At 49.7% G+C, this 18,259-nt stretch overlaps 5 protein-coding genes across 5 annotated transcripts; 2 read left to right on the top strand and 3 right to left on the bottom strand.

Moving 5' to 3' along the window:
- Positions 1-967: 967 nt before the first annotated feature.
- On the top strand, positions 968-2,428 carry T069G_09995 (beta-lactamase domain-containing protein; the record flags this gene model as incomplete). The annotated part of the gene is made up of 1 exon (XM_056177205.1): positions 968-2,428. The coding sequence occupies one exon, from the start codon at positions 968-970 to the stop codon at positions 2,426-2,428; it is 1,461 nt and encodes a 486-aa protein (XP_056025683.1).
- A 479-nt stretch (positions 2,429-2,907) lies between these two features.
- T069G_09996 (uncharacterized protein) lies at positions 2,908-4,755 on the bottom strand (the record flags this gene model as incomplete). The annotated part of the gene is made up of 1 exon (XM_056177206.1): positions 2,908-4,755. The coding sequence occupies one exon, from the start codon at positions 4,753-4,755 to the stop codon at positions 2,908-2,910; it is 1,848 nt and encodes a 615-aa protein (XP_056025684.1).
- A 3,363-nt stretch (positions 4,756-8,118) lies between these two features.
- Positions 8,119-9,141, bottom strand: T069G_09997 (uncharacterized protein; the record flags this gene model as incomplete). The annotated part of the gene is made up of 2 exons (XM_056177207.1): positions 8,119-8,633; positions 8,721-9,141. 2 exons carry the CDS (start codon positions 9,139-9,141, stop codon positions 8,119-8,121), a joined length of 936 nt encoding a protein of 311 aa, XP_056025685.1.
- A 1,714-nt stretch (positions 9,142-10,855) lies between these two features.
- T069G_09998 (glycosyl hydrolase family 47 domain-containing protein) lies at positions 10,856-12,628 on the top strand (the record flags this gene model as incomplete). Its single annotated transcript, XM_056177208.1, has 1 exon — positions 10,856-12,628. One exon carries the CDS (start codon positions 10,856-10,858, stop codon positions 12,626-12,628), a length of 1,773 nt encoding a protein of 590 aa, XP_056025686.1.
- Positions 12,629-14,004: 1,376 nt separating this feature from the next.
- Positions 14,005-16,145, bottom strand: T069G_09999 (fungal zn(2)-Cys(6) binuclear cluster domain-containing protein; the record flags this gene model as incomplete). The annotated part of the gene is made up of 3 exons (XM_056177209.1): positions 14,005-14,464; positions 14,507-15,304; positions 15,364-16,145. The coding sequence occupies 3 exons, from the start codon at positions 16,143-16,145 to the stop codon at positions 14,005-14,007; spliced, it is 2,040 nt and encodes a 679-aa protein (XP_056025687.1).
- Positions 16,146-18,259: the final 2,114 nt, after the last annotated feature.

Consider the following 18,259-nt stretch of genomic DNA (forward strand, 5'->3'; position numbering starts at 1 on the left):
CAGAATCCGCAAAGCGGTACATGATTGCAAGCTGGATGATCTGGCAGCTCAAGGGAAGTTATATAACAAAAACTAGTTTGCTAATGAAGGCTAGGCGGTGGCTTCTGGTGAATGATGTTTACCACAACAGCAAGTATCTGTCATATCATATATGCGATTATTTCTTGCAGATGGTTAAGGAAATGTATCTTTTATGTCGTTTCGGATAAAAAAGTCTGGAAAAATAGATTATTGAGTTAATGAATTGACTAATACAAATTCTAAGCAATTATATGTACTCGTCATCTGTTTCTTCCCTTTTGGTCGTATTGACAATTTAACGTCTGTAGTCGTAAGGACGTGCTGGCATAACTCTAGAGAGTGTGCGACTGATAGATGAAGCATATTTCCATTTACGTGGTCAATTCTTGCTACCATACCCGGGTAATTGTTCATAACGACTCCATTAGCCATTTGCAGTCCTCTCTTTCAATATGATTGGTTGTTGACAAGCGATTTATGCTACAAACGCCACGCAACACCTCGCTCTATACAACGGGTACGATTAGTAGCAAAACGTCAGCGCCGCCAGCGGTTAAATACGATAAATGGGTCTTGGAAATCCTACACGCAAGCAATGCTGGAATTAACTGCAACTAACTTTTAGTGACTTACAACGATGGATCGAGCTGACGAAATGGCCTACGAAGTGGCATACGAACTCCCCGGCTTCGGCTTCGGCTCCGGCTGCAGCTGGACGAGTTTGAGTTTCGTAGACTTCAAGTATAAAACTAGAAACTAGTATTTATTCACTGCGAGATACAATTTTTTGAACCATGTATATCCTTCAACAATTAGCCATCGGATGCTTTTGAATTCAACCAGATATTAAAATTTCTGACATCCTGCATACTCATCATTCGCTGTTCCAAAGCAGCCAATACCATTAATAATTAGAAACTCCTCTATAAGTTAGAGATACTCCACCATGCTCATCAAGCAAACCACATCCGCATTTTTCAGTCAGCTCGACGAACTAATTCGTTCCGAAAATGACGGCAACACTAGCTCCGCGTCTGTTTTGGCCAAACTTGGGACGCCTTGTGCTTCGGTTGCTATTATGGAAGACGGAGTCATATCGTCCCATTGCTTCTCAACTGGACAAGAAAATACAGAGACTATATTCCAAGCCTGCAGTATATCGAAGCCAACATTTGCAGTTGCGTTGCTAAAGCTTGTTGACGGGGGCAAAATTGCACTCGACACCCGCATTGGCGATGTCCTATCACAAGATGTGTTAGATATCTTGACAAAAGATGCCTCTGCTAGCGAGAGCTCTGTGGTCAAGGGTATCACCATTGCACAGCTTCTAAGCCATACTTCTGGCCTCTCTCAAGGTGGTTTTCCCGGTTATTCCGTCTTGGATGACTCTCGAATTCCAACACTGCGCGAAGTTTTAATGGGAGCGAATCCTGTCAATACACTGGACGTGCACTTGCAAGGATTCCCTGGCCAGTCGTACTCTTACTCAGGCGGCGGTTTCGCAGTACTTCAGCTTGTCTTTGAGACCATCACCAATAAAGATTTCGCCACGGCGATGCATGATATTCTACTAGGACCTTTGGGAATGACGAGATCTTCTTTCCACCCGTTACCAATTCAAGAAAAGAATGCAGCCAAGTGCCACTGGAATGGCTATACTCCCTGTGAGGATGCTCAGCGAGTCAATCCCGAACAAGCTGCTGCGGGTTTATGGACTACACCAAGTGATCTCTTGAAGCTTATCAGCGCTGTACAACAGTCTCTCCAACGTTCCGACAACACTGGCTTTCTTCGACAAGAAACGGCCAAGAGTATGCTGACATTGGTGAAGTCAGATGTCGCTCTCTCATGGTTTATTCCTGGAGACCTGAAGACTGTCTTTAGCCACGGTGGCAGTAATTGGCCAGGCTTCAGAACCTATGTTGCTGGATACGCCGATCTTCCAGGGGCAGCCAAGGTAAAGATACCAGAAAACTGCGGCATCTCCATTATGACGAATGCTGTTGAGGGAGACATAATTGTATGGAAACTCCTTCAGGCTATTGCGTATCTGAAGAAATGGCCAGAGATCCCTTTGCCGCTAGGATACACAAGAGTCCTACCATTCAGAGCCCACAGAGACGAAATCGGCACGCAGTGGAAGCGTTGGTTGGGTAGATGGACATGTGGTGAGACGGGTTGGAGCATTGAAGCCAATGAAAGTGGGAACCCGACTATTCAATATGGCCAACTGTCACCCTTCCCTTTAGTACCAGCAGCAATGTCGGCTACGATTAGGGATGGCAAAACACAAGCTACCAACCTGATGGTAAGCGGACTAGACGTTCTGGTATACTTTTGTGAAGACGATACAATCGAGATAGTCAAGGGAAGGGGTCAGCAAACTACCAAGTTGACTAGGGCATGAGTTTGTCTAACGCACACTTTTGTAAATGTAGAGGCATATTATACGAACGCGCCTGTTTGCATATATTCAAATTTATTTAATTCCGATGCATTTGTCTATTTGTGCTAATTATTGATTCGAGCATCAACATGAGTTTGATTGCCAACTCTTAAGTGATATTTACCCTTTTCTCATCCAGTGTTCCTGTCCCAACAACAAACAAATTACATCATTTGCAACATCCATCAAGAGAAAAGCGATCACTCGAGAATCAAGCTCCTCCTCATTGGCCACCAACGCGGACCTGCCAGCCAGTGTGTGAAATTCCGATTTTGCTCTCTAATAGCTTGAGGAGAAAAATGCTAGATGAGTCAACCGCAAAGAGGAGTGAGTGGCCATCGTTACTCTGCTGTGCCTCAAACTTGCCATTTGACGAGATGATCTCTATTTAGTCATAGTTTTGCATTAATTCTGTAGATGTCGTCAGCTTGCTAACAGTGCTAGTTTTGAGAATGGGTTGAAAAGTCGATCAGAAACACACTGGGGGTCGTTTGGGGATCCGGGTTAGGACTGACCATGTAATTGTTGAGACGGGGAATACTGGCTATCAAGTCTTGATGCTTGGAGAAGAAGGGGTCTTGATATGTAAATGGTTGGGCTCCAGGAAATATGAAGCGGTTTGGCTGACAGATGTCTATTAAGCTCATCTCGGCAGGCATCAGATCATCCATCATCTGTCGGAGGTTGTAAAAGAAGCCTTTCTTCGCGGTCTCGGTATCGGAGCTGTCACTGTCGCCATATTCCCAGCATCGTTCAGATTTGTCGTCAGACATGCAACTCGTTCTACTCAAATAAAACCCTCCGCCTTGACGGACAGACAACGAGTATTTCTCTGTCAAATACTTGTCGAACGGTTTGTGCTCTGCATAATCCCGGTTTTGGTGTGGGAACTCGGCAGCAACCGCGGCAGTAACCCACAAGCGCTGCTCAATCCTGACTTCTTGCCCTTCGAAATAGACATCACAAGAATAGCCGGGGTGAATATCTACCTTGGCATACTTGATACCTTGGCCGATATAAACTTTCATCCCATTGCTCTGGTCATCCCAGGACGGTAGAGGCTCACTCGGAGGGACTCCCGCCTGGATATGGAGCACACGGCTGCTGTCGTCATTTGTAAGATTAGCTGTCGCATCACTAAGCCACTCTCCCTTGAGCAATTGTAGGCGGTAGTTTTCTTCTTTCCGAGCAACCGGTTCATACATGTAACGAGGAGCTAGACGCTTAAGGACATCCAGGAAGAATTGAGCCACTACATTGCGGCGAATTGCAATGACACCACTCTTATTATTGACGTCCTCGAGCCGCACCCAATTCCAATTGAAGTCTGAAACATCCGTCACTCCATTGTTATTGATAGTGCAGATATAGTTAAGCGTGGCGATTGCTTGTTCGGATGAGGAAGGAGATGATAGAGGGTTACCGGAGCTGTCTCTGGGCGGATTCACAGCTCTCCCCGAAATTGCTGTCATGTACAGAGACGGGTCATGGTTGGGATATGTGACAGCCGAGACGACGAGGGGCGGAAAGCTGTGTCTAGAGGCAAATTGTAAATACCCTTTGAAGAGACAAGATACTAGGCAACCACCAGCTTTTGTTTTCATATCCATGCCTGGAAAATTGACATCATTTCGCGGTTTGGTGGCCCCCCAGCGGAGACACAACTGCTCAAGGCTGAACATTGTATCAGACAGATTTTCCAGCGCACGCCTAAGTTGAAACTTGGCGTCTGGGTGACTGTTGAAATAAAGGTCGTCGAGGTGTTTGCTGAGATCGTTCAGGACGAGATCGACGGTGCACGAAGCTGCCCAAGGTTTATCGCTGGGCTGCTCCCAAATATTCCAGCTGCCTGAATATCCCCACTTCACAGGATCGTTTTCAATGACAGTAATATCTGAGTAGTACATGTTGAAATCGACACTGCGGAGTTTTTGACCAAAGTTGACAATGGACAAGTCTCTTGGGTTAACGTTTCGCGGTATCCCTATCCGCATCTTGATGCCAACTTGGAAAAGGGCATTAGTGCAGGCGGTTATTCTTGGGTCATCATAAGGGGTGCCTTTGGGGATATCAAACGGATTGATACCGCCAGTCTGCTTCATCAATTCTTCCAGGGTGATTGGGTCCTCCAGGTCACCGGTTGTCGGGTTTACCAGGTAGCATAGATACTTGACTTCCTGGCGTGCTTGATCTATAAATTTTACCATGCTAGAATTTATGCTAGCCTGCGTTGTAGCCACGACAAAGTCGCAGCCAAGGTTGGTGAGATTGCTTGATGTGCTATCCATGATTTGGTAGAAATAAAAGGAAAAGGAGAATTGACTCTAAGCGTGATGTTTGATGTAGTAATTGTAATAGAGATTGGTATGAGGAGAAGGGAGGGAACAGCAATTGTGATGCCTCTGACATGGCCTGATTGCCAATTTTATAGTTCAATTTTACTCTCCGTACGAAATGCGCCAGTCAGCCTACGTCTGTTGCATAGTATTGAACGCCTTTCGATGACCGCGCTCAAACAAACTATCTCATACCAAGTGGGACGACTCAATATGGACTTCAGCCTCTATTTGTTGGACGATACGCTTACAATTAACGCTCACCCAAGCTGAGAGCTGAATCTCCTCCACAATTTGAAGTCTAATTCCCTTGAACCGTTCTTCAGCTGGCCTTTTTCAAGCGGACGATCTCCCGATGAAGACGTAGAGCACTCGCTCTGCAGGACGCGAAGCCGCGGCTGTGTACCAATCATTTCGTCCAGCAGACCCCTGTCGTGAATTTCTCTGCAGCGCTGAGCCAAGGTCTGCCGCAACAGCGGGGTTGGAGGGGCGAGGTGATGCGGTTGGTGATTTAAAGCTTCCTGGCTATTGGGCCATTGGATCGGCATTGGCGTATAAAGAATGGCAATTAAAAGATATATTGTATGTATCAGCAGTCTATAGGAACGTTGAAGTACATCTTCGGCGTTGGTTGAGGCGTAATTGAGCCCAATACTAGTCATGATGAGGAATAGTGGCATCTTCCCGGCCACCAGCACAGCGGAGAAAGATCCATAGCTATTCAGTTTTCATGTCCTGGGATAGCAAACTTGTGGGCCTACATATATTTAGGCAAGTATTAGTATTAAGTGTTCACGCTAGAAATGTGTTCACTAACCCAGCCGTCGTCGCATCCCATAAGACCAATTTTCAAGGATTTTGGGTGTACAGATAATTAGGGGAGTATAAAATGATTGGTTGTATTCTAACAACATATTGAGACTTGTTTCTAGTTACAATCTGTGAATCCTAGTGATTGTAAAGAAAGAAAATAACAGCTGACTGACAATAACTTGACAATCACGTCCAATTATGGATACATTGCAGCGAAGCATATATTACATTATTGGTGTTCATTTATCTATATATCTCAATTATCCCGGATGTCTTTGCACAGGAAATGTGAAAAGAATATCCTAACGGTCGAGCTATTTTGTCTACTGCACGATATAAGTTGTCGGGGCTCTGCAATGGCAAGCCACATACATGTAAGCCCAAAACTATCTGTAAACCCTCCTTAGGGAAGGGAGCACAAAATGGATTCCATGGGTTCACAGAAGTGTCTAATAGATCAAAAGGGATGTAGTATTAGGCCTTTAGAGTTGCCGAGCTCGATCCAGCCGGGAGCGCCATCTGCTGTCTTATAGATCACTTCTCAGCTGCTTTTACTCGCATCCACGATACGAGGCTAGGTTGGCAGTCTCGCGCTAACTGATACACATCTCCACGTTTATAGTCACTTCAAGTAATAAGTAGTCAGCAGGAAAATTGAAGTCTTTTACAAGCAAGTCAGATTCCATGTACGCCCTTTTAGCTCTCACACGTAACCACGCTGCGCTCTAATCAAATTTCTTTGATAACTCACCAATCTCTCATACACTACGGCAACAATGCTAAAGACTAGCATCTCATCCGCGAGTCAATAGCCAGATGCGATTCCCACTTTTGCCCGCTGCCATCGCAACAAGTTTGCCAAAAAGAGTAAAATAGTGAAACAAGAGGCGCAGCTAAGCTCACCTTCGCTCCACAACGCCATCGATCCAATAGCAGAGCTAAGCAGTCGTCAACATCACTAACAATGAGACAGCTCCAGAGATGAAACTCGACCCCAGAATCCGGTGTGCTGGCATTTCCGGAACGGTTTCATTCATAGTAAATGTCAAAACTCTAAAATGATAAGAGGTGCTGTGATTGTATGCCGAATAACCGCCTTGAGACGACCGGTAGAACGCTCAAACACTTTGTGAGATGAGCGGGCGCTGCACTGTAACAATAGAGCCAAAGTTAATAAATTCCAAATCGACGAAATAATAATCATTTAGCACAAGATAACCATGTCTCCATGGGCAGATGATTTCTCTCTGAGAATGAGACCCCTTCCAATGTTTGCCCAGAGTTTAAACATCTCCACTATGCGAGCTGTAATTTCTACAACTCCACAAAGCATCCATTTTACACCATGCTTATGTCTAACCGTGAAATATTGAGATTCCGAAATAGGAAGCAGGTGCGCTTTCGAAATTGAATATATGAAGGTATACACGATGACATCTGAAACAGCTGGGCAGCGAAACTAGACCAATACTGAAAAGTGCTGACCTCTCTTGGTATCCTGTAACAGGCAAAGTATCAGACGATCAAAAAGACAACCGAAGGATTGTCGACAATCATAGGAGGCATCGGACTCGTAATTGCGCCATCAGCCTTGTTAGGCTGATAGCTTGTGAGACACGATTGCCTAGCTATCAGTTTTGAATAGACAGGCAAAAGGTGCATCAAACTGACATTAGCTGCCCTGCTGCATCTTACTATTTCAGTCACCCTGCTAAAATTTCGGAAAGACTACCAATTCCACAGCAACACAGAATTTGTCTTGTCATGCAGCTTTGCCCAGGCTCCGTATTACTACATAGAATGCTGCTAAAATTGGACACAAATGCAGTAACTCGTCTATAGCCCACATGGCCTGGTCTTGGCCACCAAAATAGTTCGGCGGTGGAGCAAGCGCGGCTTGGAAATAGGATCGAGGCTTTGTTTAGAAGAGAGAGAAAAAATAAACACTTAGCGACCGAACAGAAGGTTCAAAAGTCCAGGATGCGCCGAATCTCTGACTGTTTTTCAACTCTCAAACACTGGCTCCTTATCAGCAGAGACCACGGCCATTTCAACAGCGAGGCAGATTACTTATTGTTTCCAGTATCGTCTTCAACCAACAGCTCAAATTTCTGCGTACAGCATGCAGGGGGCACTGCCCTAGCCATGTAATCAGCCAGGGTCGATACTACGGGCCGTTTCCAGGTCTATTCCACGTGGAGTTGCTGCTGGCGTTTCGAGTACAGTAGCACTCATCATCAGTGCAGAATTTTTCTATTTACTGGCAAGGATTAAGACAAGCCAGCGGTATCCGTACTCCACAAAGCGCAAACAAGACGAACAAAAAGAAGAATCACGAACGGGCAACTACATGAATTATTAAAGATATGGTATCAAGCACAGTGTCCAACACGAACTGCACACAAAAACTGTAAAGTCGTAGAAATCGTAATAATAAACCCCCCAACTCCTCTCCAATCGCCCATATCGAATTGTTCTTTTTTCCCCGGTTGTATTCGGCAATCAAGCTGGCAGTTCCATGGGATCATCCGGGGTATGTTTCTTTACTGATTCGAACTCGGTCGAACCAGGGACTTCATGGACGGGTAGGACATCGTCTGGACTGTGTGGTGTTGAGGGATGATGCACCAGAGGAGTTGCCGATGTCTTTGGCTCAACAGGAGTGTAGTCCATCTCGTGAATGCCCGTGTCCCTGCGTCCTCTCCGTCTGCGGAGGAAAAAGAAGGCCAAGATGCCGATGGCGGCTGCACCACCCAAAGAGCCACCCACGGCGCCACCAATGACGCCCCCGTTCGATTTGCTGCCACTTGATGCTGGAGTTGTTTCGGCTGGTGGTGAAGTAGAAGTAGAAGTGGGAGTGGATGTTCCCGTTCCTGTTCCAGTGCCAGAGCCAGTGTTTGTGGGAGATGAGGAAGGTGTTGTTGACGTCGACATTGTCGTCGGGGGTGCTGTTGTTGAGCTCGTGCTAGACGTAGACCTTTGAGCTACACCTATGGTTGTGAGTGCCGTCGGAGTGCCTGTCAATAGCTGTCAGTCATGACACGATTCACTCATCTTGATTAAAGGCAAAAAGCTTGAGTAAAGAGCATCGCATCATCTCATACCTGGAAAGAATACCACAGCGTTTGAGTCACTGCAGGGATCTTCACTCTGCGACAAGTCGATATTTTGGGCGTTGATGCACCAGTACACATCCTGCTTTGTGTTTGTGCATTTCTCCATGCCCTCGCCACCACCAACATTGTCCACGTCGGGAGTTCCGCAAAACGACGGGCAAGAAGAGCTCCTAAAGGTCTTGTCGGTGCAACTTCCACGCACAAACTCGCTGGCACCGGGCTTTTGAAGCTCGTCTCCTGTAGCCTGGCAGATGCCATTGGACAAGCACGCATAGCCAGTACCGCAGCAGACGGAATTGTCTGTGCTATCGGTACACGGGACATCGCCAGGAGCAGGAGTGCCGTCGGGGTAGTAGCAGAGGGCGTTGGCCCGGGCAGCCAAGATGATGAGCAGAGCTAGAGAGCGCATCTTCTTTCTTTTTTTCTGAAGACGACAGTGTTTCCACACTGTAAAGATGAACAAAGTGGTTATGAAATGACAATCCTCCTATTGAGTGTCTCCAATAGCATGCTGAGCCCAGCCCAGACAATGGAAGATGAGTGGGAACAAACAGCAACAACAAGGAATCGACTATGCCCAAAGAGAGGAAGAGGAAGAAGATCAGAAGGGAAAAGAAGGAGAAAGCGAAGTAGAAGACGGGGAGATGAAGCTACTGCATAATATGGACAGTCATACGAGTGAGAGATGCAGCGGAATGGGAAACAGCAGCAGCACTATGCGATAAGCTGAGGATCCCCCATCTCGTCTACTCCATGCTCCGTCGGCTTGCTAGCAATGCTACATGCTACATGGACTATTCTATTTGCTGTCCATGGCACTCGCACTCCTGAAGAAAGAGCCTCACTCACTGGACGCAATTAGACGGCATGGGTTCGTCTTACTATAAGTGGACTTGGCCCAGAGGCGGGTTGGGATATGTTACAAGACAACACAGACTCAGCCAATGGCAAGTTTGCAAGGGGTGTCTAGGGCCACAGGCTGAGTTGATGGGATTGGCGAGTTTATAGCTATGGTTGAAAATGTTGTCAGGGATGGCGAGCCTTGGTGCGGCCCTTTGCCTAACAAGGCGTCTTAAACGCATAGGGCTCTATTTAAAGCACCGCAACCTCGTGATGGGATTGTTGCTGGCACCCACAATCCGCTCCGTACCAACATGCTGTACATGCAGACTGAGCTCAGCCCTCTGCTCTGTTCCGTACCAATCAATGGAGCAGCAATACGACATGCCGGTACTCGGAGATACTCGTAGAATACAAATCCAGTGCAGGGGGGATGAAGCTACTACGAGACCCGCGACAATTGAAGCTGCCAAGAGGCGGCTGGGGAGACCAGAGCTAAATACTAGCAGCGAGTAAAGCGGATTGCAGGTAGACGAAGTAGACGAGGGTACATGGATGGACGCAGCTCGCGTTTAACTTCGTGGTTCCGTAAATCCGTAGGACCGTCTCTAGACTCTCCGTCCCATGTGCCCGATCCTGGAGGATCATAGACTGGAACCGGACATTGATTTTAGCACCATGGAAGTAAGTGAGCCCAACGCCCAACTCCTAGTAAATCCCGGGCCGTCTGAAAACTCCATACAGTACCCGTAATATGGACTCCATACAAACACCGCCACTCCAGCATGCTGGGACAACTCGCGGTCAGTGCATCGAGTGCAAACAAAGAATGAAATACTAATCAGGCTGCACGTCCCTGCGGTAATTGAGACTGAAATTGAAACATTGGAAATCAATTGAGTCCAGTGACAAAGAGGGCTGCACTGATGATCCTACTGTACAATGCCCAGCAGGCAGCTATTTACGGATACTATGGACATACTGTACTAACTAACATGAAGCGCCTATCCTATCATTCCAGGAGCGCGGCTGGCTGCTGATGTACATTGACGTCAACGCTTGTCCTTTGTCTGTAAGGGGGCTTCACATGGAACCTCCAATTCTTTGTCTCATTCAACAATCCCTTTCACCACCATCTGCCCCTCGCCTTGAATCCCGTCCAAACATCAACTAGCTAACTAATCAATCAATCACTTAATCAACTCTCATTAATCAAATCATCAATTCGCCGTCATCATCATCAACATCGCCATCAAATGTCGTAACGCCCACGATAATTAACGATGCTGCCCATCGTCCGAGTCAGAGGCTACGCCTGGGTCGCTCTCATCGCCACCCTCCTCCTCATCTACTTCTGGAGCTCCTCGTCTGTCTCCCCATCGCCTCCCCCAGTTCCAAACTGGCGCACTCCTAAATACAACTCCTACTTCTGGAAGACCCTCCCGGTACACTATCCGCCAAAGTCAATCCGCCCGCTGCCAACCACATCCCCGGTCAAGTATCCCAAGATCCAGACGTCATTCGCCAAGGAGTCGCCAACCGCGCGCAAGACTCGCCAAGCTCGCCAGCTCGCCGTGAAAGACGTCTTTTCCAAATGCTGGGCCTCGTACAAGGAGCACGCATGGACCGCGGACGAGTTGGCGCCCGTCTCGGGGGGCAAGAAGAATCCCTTTGGCGGCTGGGCCGCTACGCTGGTGGATTCGCTCGACACCCTCTGGATCATGGGCATGAAGCCCGAGTTTGACGACGCCGTGACTGCCGCCCACGCCATTGACTTTACCAAAACCGCCCTCGACGAGGTCAACGTCTTTGAAACCAACATTCGCTACCTGGGCGGCTTCCTATCCGCATACGACCTCAGCGGCGACTCCCGCCTGCTGGACAAGGCCGTCGAGGTCGGCGAGATGCTCTACAAGGCTTTCGACACGCCCAACCGCATGCCCATCACCAGGTGGGACATCCACGCCGCCATGGACGGCAAGAAGCAGGAGGCCCATCCCAGCGTGCTGGTAGCCGAAATCGGCAGCCTGTCCATGGAATTCACGCGCCTGTCCCTCATCACGCGCGACCCCAAGTGGTTCGATGCCGTGCAGCGCATCATGGACGGCATGGCGGCCCAGCAGAAATCGACGGCGCTGCCGGGGCTCTGGCCGCTTGTCGTCAGCGCGCAGAGCGAGATTTACAACGTCGGCGATGCGTTTACCATGGGCGCCATGGCGGACAGCGTCTACGAGTATCTGCCCAAGATGTCGGCCTTGATCGGGGGCCAGCTGCCCATCTACCAGGAGATGTACGAGCTCGCAGCCACAACAGCGACCAAGCACAACCTGTTCCGACCCATGACGCCAAAGAACGACGACATTCTCATCTCGGGCACGGTAAAGGCAGATAAGGGCACCGTCGTCAGTCTTGATCCCCAAGGCCAGCACCTGGTGTGCTTCCTCGGCGGCCTGATGGCCCTCGGAGGCAAAATGTTCAACCGCCCCCAGGACGTATCCGCAGCCACCAAGCTCGTCGACGGCTGCATCTGGACATACAAGGCCCTCCCGCACGGCATCATGCCCGAAACATTCCACATGCTGCCCTGCCCCTCCGCCTCCGCCTCCTGTCAGTGGGACGAGGCCGCCTGGAAGAAGGAAGTCCTCCGCCGCGCCAGCGACCCGGGCTCCTCCACCGCCGACGACATCATCAAGCGAGACCGCCTCCCTCCGGGCTTCACCTCCATCCCCGACCGCCGCTACATCCTCCGCCCGGAGGCCATCGAGAGCGTCTTCGTGCTCTACCGCGCCACGGGCCGCCCCGACCTCGTCGAGTCCGCGTGGGACATGTTCACCGCAGTCAACTCCACGACGAGCACCGCGCTCGCAAACTCCGCCGTCTGGGATGTTACACTTCCTAGTGACCAGCTGCCTGACCGGTCGGATTCGATGGAGTCGTTTTGGCTGGGCGAGACGCTCAAGTACTTCTACCTCGTGTTTAGTGAGCCGAATACGATTAACTTGGATGAATACGTGTTTAATACAGAGGCGCATCCGTTTAAGAGGCTTATACGGTGAAGCAACTGAGTTGAACTGAACTTTTTACTTTTTGTATTACTGAATGCTTGTTTCTTCTCATACATGTACTTGGAGCATACATATGTAGGGAGGTATCTATATGGCTTGAAAGCTAGGGCATCTTTTGGGTATCGTTTGACTTGAAAAGGTTTTTTTTTTTTTTTTTCGGATATGGGGGAAAATAGGGTGGCACATAACAGAGCTATACAAGAGAAGGGAAGGCCTTATCACAGTTTTGCCGTTAGGACAGCAAGGTAGTTAACTGTGTTGGTTGAATACATAAAAAAAAAAAAACTGAACATCTGTATTCAAGAAACTGGCGAACACATAACAGAGTTCATACAAATTCAGGAGAAAGGGAAATCCTTGTCATAGTTTTGCCTTTAGGACAACAAGGTAGTTGTGTTGGTTGAATACCTTACATACAAAAAAGCTGCTGTGTTGGTTGAATACACGCAAAAGCTTTACATATATCTCTACGCCCATTTCAACGCCACCCCCTCCCCGTCACGAGTTAGGTCTCAAAGGTTGACTAAAGAATATCTTGATTTGATTTTTTTTTGCAAATAGAGTTTTACTCTTTCTCGTATCGTGTGGAGTTGATCTATCAAGATTTGACAGATCGACATTGAGGCGCATAGTTCAAGATTTTCTCATCAAAGCCAACGTTGGGATCTGCAAGCCCCTTCACAAGCACATACCAACAGAATAGTTACGACATTGGATGTACAGAGTACTCACTGCGACTCATCAGAAGCATTAATGTAATAGATACACAAAACAAATCACTCACACCAAGACCGAAAGAACAAAAGATTTTAAAATCCGTAATTTCTCATTTCATCTACCCATAGTATAAAGTAGAGAGCTCTGCAACCCGCAGTAGCATTCAGTTAAAAAATATCTGCAAGACGAAATAAAAGGCCTCCAAAGTGCCAATGTTTCCCCCAAAAAATAATACTAGCGAAAGCGTAGAAAATAAAGTGACAAGACTCCCAGCCATGTCCAATCATGCCACCCAGACAAAAACAAAAAAAAAATGATAAATAAACAGGCAAATAGTAAAACGCCATTGTTTCCGACCCCAAACTTGTACGTGTCTGCGCTAAAAACCATGCGCAAAGAAACATGAAACCCAGTAAATTTTTGTTCAGTAATCATCATCGTATGTTGATCCGTTTCTCAGGAGTCAAGTCTTCGGGACAAAGGGAATAAAAGTTGTCAAAAAAGGAAATCCAAAAGATCCAAGAGAAAGTAAGGTGTAAGAACACGGATTAATACAAGGGGCAGATCTAAGCCGAAGATCAAAGGGGGTAGCGATGAGTTTTAAGGTGTCCAATGATGCTGGTGTGGTGTGTTCATGTCATCGTCGGATGCTACCGCAAAGTGTTGAAATTTATCTCGCCCGTCATCGCATTCATATTATGGAAATGCTGAGGCTGGCCTTGCATTGCGAAGCTGTTCTGTCGCTGTCCCGGCTGCCGCATATCCATCATATTGCCCATGTGATGCGCCGGCTGCAGCGGCTGCATGTTCTGAGCTGCCATGCCCATGTGTGACTGGCCCATCGGGTCATGCATATGATTAGGCGGTGGCTGATTGATATGTTGATGCTGATGGTGCTGGTGTTGGGCTTGATGTTGATGCTGTTGGGGTGGAGGAGGGTGGTTTCCAATTGGACTCATCACCATCTCGGACATTGGCGTAACAGCGTAGCCGTTGATGTTGTGAGGATACTCCATAGTAGGAGACATCATTGGAGGAGAGCCAACGAAGGAGCTGGGCATCTCCGAAGCCTGGCGCGGTACAGGCGGGGTCTGGCCTTGGTTCGAGTTGCTATGGGAATCAGGAGTGCCTCCATTCATCTCCATGACGTACTTCTTTTCGTACTCTTCAACAGAAAACTTGCGGTCGTAGTCGGTCTCCATCATTTGGATCTGCGCAGGCTGAGCCATGCCGGCATTGCCAAATCCGTCAAAGATGTCAACTTGGGCCATGGCAATCGTCTCGGGGACATTCTGGAGCATGGGGTTAACCAGACGAGGAAGAACCTCGCTGACTTTGCTCATGAGGAGTGGCAGGAAGCGGTAGTCGCCGTTTCTTGAGGCGCTGACAATGTTGATGATCTGAGCAAGGTGCTCATGAGGCCCTTGGGCAAAGGGGTCTCGGGAAGCAGGCTGCATAGCCAGGTACTCTGTCATTGAGTAAGCACACTCGATGAGTTTCTCGAGAAGCCCAGAGGTCAGGAGCTCCATGCCCTGGCCGGGGAAGTGCGAGGCCATCTTCAAGAGCAGCTCCCTAGACATGGTGCCAGGGAACTGGTAGGAGATGGAGTCCTCGCCACCAGCAACGACGCCGTTGCTTAGCTGCCAGACCATGTTCTTTAGCCACTGCTGGTTCGTGTGAACATCATTCCACGAAGGGTCCTGGCAGAGAGCGCGCTGGACCGTGTCATTTAGTAGCTTCTGCAGGCTGACAATGGACTGAGATGGGAGATGGCTCCGCGCCTTGTTCCACATGCTGGTAAAGGCGTCGTCGAATGGTCGGAAGAGGTTCACCAGGAGAATGAAGCCGTTGAGCTGGTGGGCGAGGGGGTCAGTGGGATCATCTCCGAGAGTCGGGAGATTGATGGTGGCCTGGAGAGTAAGGGGGCGCTGGCGCTGGATAGCATACGCTCTGTTTCCAGGTTGTCAGTATAAAAAGCAAGTCCGAAAATGACGGTGGATGATACACACCTCTCAATGACAAAGAACAGCCAGTAGATTCTTCGCATACGAGCAGCCTCGGCAACGTCGAGCTGCATGTAGTATTCCTCCTTGTTCATGCCAACCATCTGAATCATTGTGGTTGCCTCGCGGAGGTAGTACCAGGCCTTTTCGTGCATTTCCTGGCCATAGTAGCATCCAAAGAGGAAGAAGTTGGTGGCCAGGGAGTTGATGGTGATCTGCTCGAGGTACTCGTAGCCCTTGCGGACCCTCAACGTCTCCTCCAAAAGAAGCTGACACGAGACAATGTTGGCGCCGGGGATCACGTCGAGGTTGTAAGGATCTGAAGAAGGAATCGTCATGCCGGGCTGCAGCATGACAAAGGCACACATGGAGGCCATGAGGCAGTAGGCATCGCGGTTCTGCTCCATGTAGAGGATCTGCTGCTCGACTTGCCTCCGGTCCAGGATGGGGGCCTGTGCGTTCATGTGGTCGAAGAAGAACTGGGAGCATTCCTTGACGAGTTCGCTGGTCAGCATACCGGGAGTGGGAGCGAGGTTCGAAGCCGGAGGAGCGTTTGGTCCGCCGTTGATGCGACCGTGGATCTTGGCGGCTAGGCTGGTCTGGCGTTGTGTCTCTCTCAACTCGCTAATGACCTTTGCGCGAGAGCCCTTGGGGCCCTTCTTCTGAGGGATGGCATTGTAGGTACAGGACAGCTGGGCCGAAGAGCAGTTTCGGCACGGGTTGATGCCGTCGCACTTGACCTTTCGCCGGTGACAGGCGTCGCAGGCTCTCTTGACGGCCTGAGTCATGGTGGGCGACAGACGAAGAGGCGACGCCAGGACGAGGCGAGGCGATTCCGTGAACAAGAACAAAGAGCGGGAACAGGAACACAGGAACGATGTGAGCGGATGGCGCAATCTGGGGAGCGCTCAGACTTATTTGCCGCAGGTTTGGGGCCCCGGGTTGTTCGGTGAGCTGTCAACTAGATTGAATGCTCCCTTGTTTTGCGGGGGAATAGACAAGAGACAGATTCAACTGGTGCGCGGTTGGGGTGGCTTTTGGTGTGTCCTTGGTCTGGCTTTGGCTGAGGACAGGATAGTGCAGGCGCAAGAAATCGAGTATACAGTAGTATGGTAGGCGTATGTAGGTTATTCGGCCCTTTCGAATGCGGGCCAGAAAAAAAACGCGGGGAGAGTCGCTTATTAGGCGGAGTCTGGGGTGCCGATGCCAGGGAGTCGGGGGGGAGAAGGTTTTTGGCTGGCTCACGAGAGCGACAGACGGACGGCAGGCGACGAGTGAGGCCGTGGATACGGCGATGGAGGCGAGAATCTGGAGTTGTGATGATCGTTTGCTCGCAGGAACAGGTAACGAGACGAGGTTTGAAGACGAGGAGGAAAAGAAATGGGCCTGGATAGTCAGCAGAGAGCGAGAATATGGGGGGAGGCGGACCCGAAGTACGTAAAAACAACCTGGCTGGAATGAGCAGAGGGCGAGAGTCCACAGCCAGGGAACACCGCAGGGAAGGGCAGGGAAAGGCCCATGTAATCCTGGTCTGCCACAGAAATTGGGCTTGGGCTGGGCTGGGCTTAGCTGGGAGCCAGGGCTGAGGCGCCAGACCAGCAGAAACGATGGGGAGCAAAAGCCTAAGACGGACTGGCGGGTTCTGGGGGTGAATGTGGTGTGTGTGTGTGGCCACTTGTTAGTTTAGGCGGAGGAACAAGTAGAAACGAGCGAGACGAGATGAGGGCGTCTTGCTAGCGTCGGCGGTTGGGTTGGCACTGTGCAGTGGCGACTTTTTCGTTTTTTCCCAGTGGGTTTTCAGTGGGCTTCGCAGCCCTTGGCCTCGTCAGCGCGTGCCCATCTCACACTGTGCTTGGCTGCTGGGGGGCAGCGCCTTTCTTCAGCAGGCATCGGGGAGGAGTGCGCAAGTTGGTGGCAGAAATTTGCCAGAAGCCAGGCTTGGCTGCTAGTGCGGCGCAGCGGTGGAGCCGGAGCCGTACAGGGCATCGCCAGCCAAATCCGCGGTGTTGACACAGTGCAGACTTTGAATTCCACGCACGCCTCTTAACGGCGCCGGGGCTAACACAACGTGGAAAGGCTAAAGCAAAACGCACCAGAAGAGAGAAGGAGATGCAATGCAAAGCGAAAGCCCTCGGCCACGCCGCGCGGGAAATCCAGCGGCATTGATACGAAAGGGCAGGTCGCACGACAAGTACCGGTACATGTTCTCTCAAGTAGCGCTGCTCACCATCTTACGGTGATGCTGGTACTACCACTCACTGTCTGTTTTTGCTGCGGCCTGCCGCTTCGAGAGCCGTGCGTGCGTGTCTGACATGGAAGCCTCAGGACAGGATTTACAGTGCAGAGGCCGCAATTGCTTAGCAGGGCCGTAAGAGTGCGCTGAGGGGAGCTTCTTCTTCCCCCCCAGGCAACTGTGCGACGACGGCGCCAAGTACGAGTACATGTACGGAGTACAGGCCAGTCAATGCCGCGTCTCCGCGAGCACTAGCACGGGGCACGGGTACAGGTACCTCCAGTCTGCAGGCCCTTCGCTTTTGCCCTGGCAGACAGCAGGCAGGGTGAGGGCATCACGAGACATTCAGCTCAAGTCAGTTCCCGTACCCGTACCGTTACGAGTACCAGAACGTGACGTGCCTGGATTGTATTGGATTAACCTTTTGCCAGCACGGACGAGGCGCTACGAATGGAAGCGCTGGCTTGAGACAATGAACAAAGCTAGAATGAGCACATTTACGTCTGTGGCGAGGTGTGGAAGTTGCCGAACAATTGGAAGTCTTGCACGTTCAACACACATCTCGAGACACTGTGTACCTGTACCTGTACCTGTCTGCTCTCGTGCTTCCCATGTCGAAATCTGGTGCTCAACTTGAGATTCCATCAACTCTCATGCTGGTCAGTCCAT

The sequence above is a fragment of the Trichoderma breve genome, chromosome 6, assembly GCF_028502605.1.
Source record: "Trichoderma breve strain T069 chromosome 6, whole genome shotgun sequence".
In the NCBI taxonomy this organism is placed as follows: Eukaryota; Fungi; Ascomycota; class Sordariomycetes; order Hypocreales; family Hypocreaceae; genus Trichoderma; species Trichoderma breve.